The 2,500-nt window shown below is 43.6% G+C and overlaps 1 protein-coding gene across 1 annotated transcript in view; it reads left to right on the top strand.

Moving 5' to 3' along the window:
* erbb4b (erb-b2 receptor tyrosine kinase 4b) overlaps positions 1-2,500 on the top strand; it is a gene marked incomplete at both ends in the record, with an annotated part of 174,144 nt that overhangs the window by 153,047 nt on the left and 18,597 nt on the right. Inside the window, one exon of the mRNA XM_084452098.1 lies at positions 1,023-1,113. Coding sequence (XP_084308224.1) covers positions 1,023-1,113 — 91 coding nt within the window. The remainder of the gene's footprint in view (positions 1-1,022; positions 1,114-2,500) is intronic.

Raw genomic sequence — 2,500 nt, 5'->3', positions numbered from 1 at the left:
GGAAACTCATCCTTGAAGATAGGCACCGCTGGGGGGTTTTCAATGTTAAAGTGATTTGAGGCCATTCACGTTTTCCTCGTCCCCGCGCTTTCATCACCCCCCCCCCCCCCTCCCCTCCCGTATATTTATCTCTCCTCCCCTAATTCTCCTTCATTTTCTAACCTCTTCTCTGCCCTCCTCTTCTATCCTATATCACTCCTTCCTTCCTTCCTTCCTTCTCTCCTCTCCTCACCTCATCTGTGTTAGTTTGTCCTCTTTGTGTGGGTTCGGGATAGTGCCCCTTATCTCTAAATATTTAATTTTAAGAATCCATTATTAACAATCGTAAATGATCCATGCCTATTCTCTAAGTTATTCATTCAACCTACTGAATGATTCAACACCAGGAGACACCACGCCGGAAATACAAAAATAATTTCAAAACCATCATACCACCTGAAAGTTCTCATCACACTTCTCAACAGAAGGCCATACTGTAGGCCTGGTGTACGGAAACACTTTCGACCATCCTTTACGTAACACTCTAATGGTATTCCTTGTCATGAAAGACATTAAGTTATTTGCAGGTGTAATAAAATAAAATATTACAAAATAAAATATTATTTTATTTTATTAAAATAAAATAAAAATGTAATTATTTTTTTTATTCCGTGTGCTTTTGGATAAGAGGCGTCATAAATGTGGTTGGGAAATGTGGTGACATTCTCTCAGAAGATGTCACTGTCAACTCTGCTTGGTTGTGTAATGGGCCCTTTGGGGTCTTTTGTGGGTCTGTTGAAGCGGTGGGTTAGAACTGGACTTTCTTGGTGTGCAGAGAAGATAGAACAGCTCTCTGCACACAAGATACTTTCGCACATCAGGGGTATTCTCACAGTGCATTGTGGTCGGTGTGTATCAGGGTTGTGTGTGTGTGCGTGTGTGTGCGTGTGTGTGCGTGTGTGTGTGTGTGTGTGTGTGTGTGTGTGCGTGTGTGTACTGTATGTCTGGTTGTGCTGACCCTGGCTGTGTGTCCCTTAATTCAGGTTTCCTCAATATCCAGTCCTGGCCTGAGAACATGACGGACCTGAGTGTGTTCTCCAACCTGGCAACCATCGGCGGGAGGTCTCTCTACAGGTGAGATCGCCATCCCCCTCCCTGGGCTCCCTTTTTAAAGGAGATATCAGACTCAATGCAGGGATAACATGGATAGCTAGAAGATTATTAATTATAGATTAATACCGGCTAGAAGATTATAGATTATTATTAATAGGCTACTGTATGGTTGATGCTTTTCCATTACTGTAAGGCACATGGCTTATTTACTTGACTTTATTGAGTTTATTTGAGCAGGGACAGTGCATACCAATCCACCGTGATAGACATGAAGCATGAATAAAAACTGTAAATATGCTAGCATTAGCAGGGTTGCTAATTTTCAGCCGCAGTTCCTGGTCTAGATGTTAAAGCCTGGTAAAAGACATAAACATATACTGTAGTCCTGTGCACCATAGTCACCTCATAGACAACAGTGTTGATTGACAACGCTGTGATTGGTTGTTTAGCATGTGAGCTTCCCCCCGGTGGCAGTCTGCCAGTCCATGACAGAGACGTCCCTCGTTAAGACCGTGATGGTGGTCTCTCACCATCTCTTTCTTACATTGACATCATTATCATACACGCTTGCAGACCCTTAGCCAGCCAGTCAATAATGAGCACGCAGAAAGAGCATCTTCACCACAGGGGCGGCAGTGTAACAGTGAGTCTGAATACATCACCCTTGAGTGATGGCTGCTACTGTACATGTGGGATGATGTTACGAGGATGTTATGGTTTGTTACATGACTGGAAATCCCAGGTTTTTTAGCATATGTCTTACCGCCAATATCTGCAGTTAGCGCCTTAATTAAAGATACCACACTGTCAGCAAGCAGAGTGAGTAAGATAAAAGTACATTTTATTTACAAAAGCACCTTTCGAAACCCAGGTTACAAAGCGCTGTACAATGAGCGTAAGATTAGAGTAAAAGAGGATAAAACAGAAAAACACAAAATACAATATAGAGGCATAAATATGGTATAGGAGTCATAAGGTGCGATATTAAAACATTAAAACAACACAGAAGGTAAGACACACATATTATGAAACAAAATAGTTGAGGTACGGGTGAGTTTTTAACCACTTCTTAAAACTGTCAACTGACACAGCTCTTTTGATGTCCGAGAGGGGGCAGTTCCAGAGGGTAGGTAGCTACGACTACAGTCAGTTACGAGTGGGCTAGCGAGAATGACAGGACGCACATGCACACGTAGGAAGAAAGAGAGAGAGAGAGCAGAAAAGGGGGGGTGAGGGGCAGCCATTAAAATACTCAACTCCCATCTCTCCTGTGTCTGTGCGTCTGAGCTGAACACTGTGTATCTGCTATCTGTCAGCGTGGCTGAAAGCCTGCGGAGTCATTCGCCGAGAGGCCCGGCCACTGTACAAATTAGTGCCTGCCGTCTGTCTGAACGCTCTGACGCCACAC

Source organism: Borostomias antarcticus (assembly GCF_949987555.1).
Source record: "Borostomias antarcticus genome assembly, chromosome: 17".
NCBI lineage: Eukaryota > Metazoa > Chordata > Actinopteri > Stomiiformes > Stomiidae > Borostomias > Borostomias antarcticus.
This window is presented reverse-complemented; position numbering and strand designations above follow the sequence as displayed.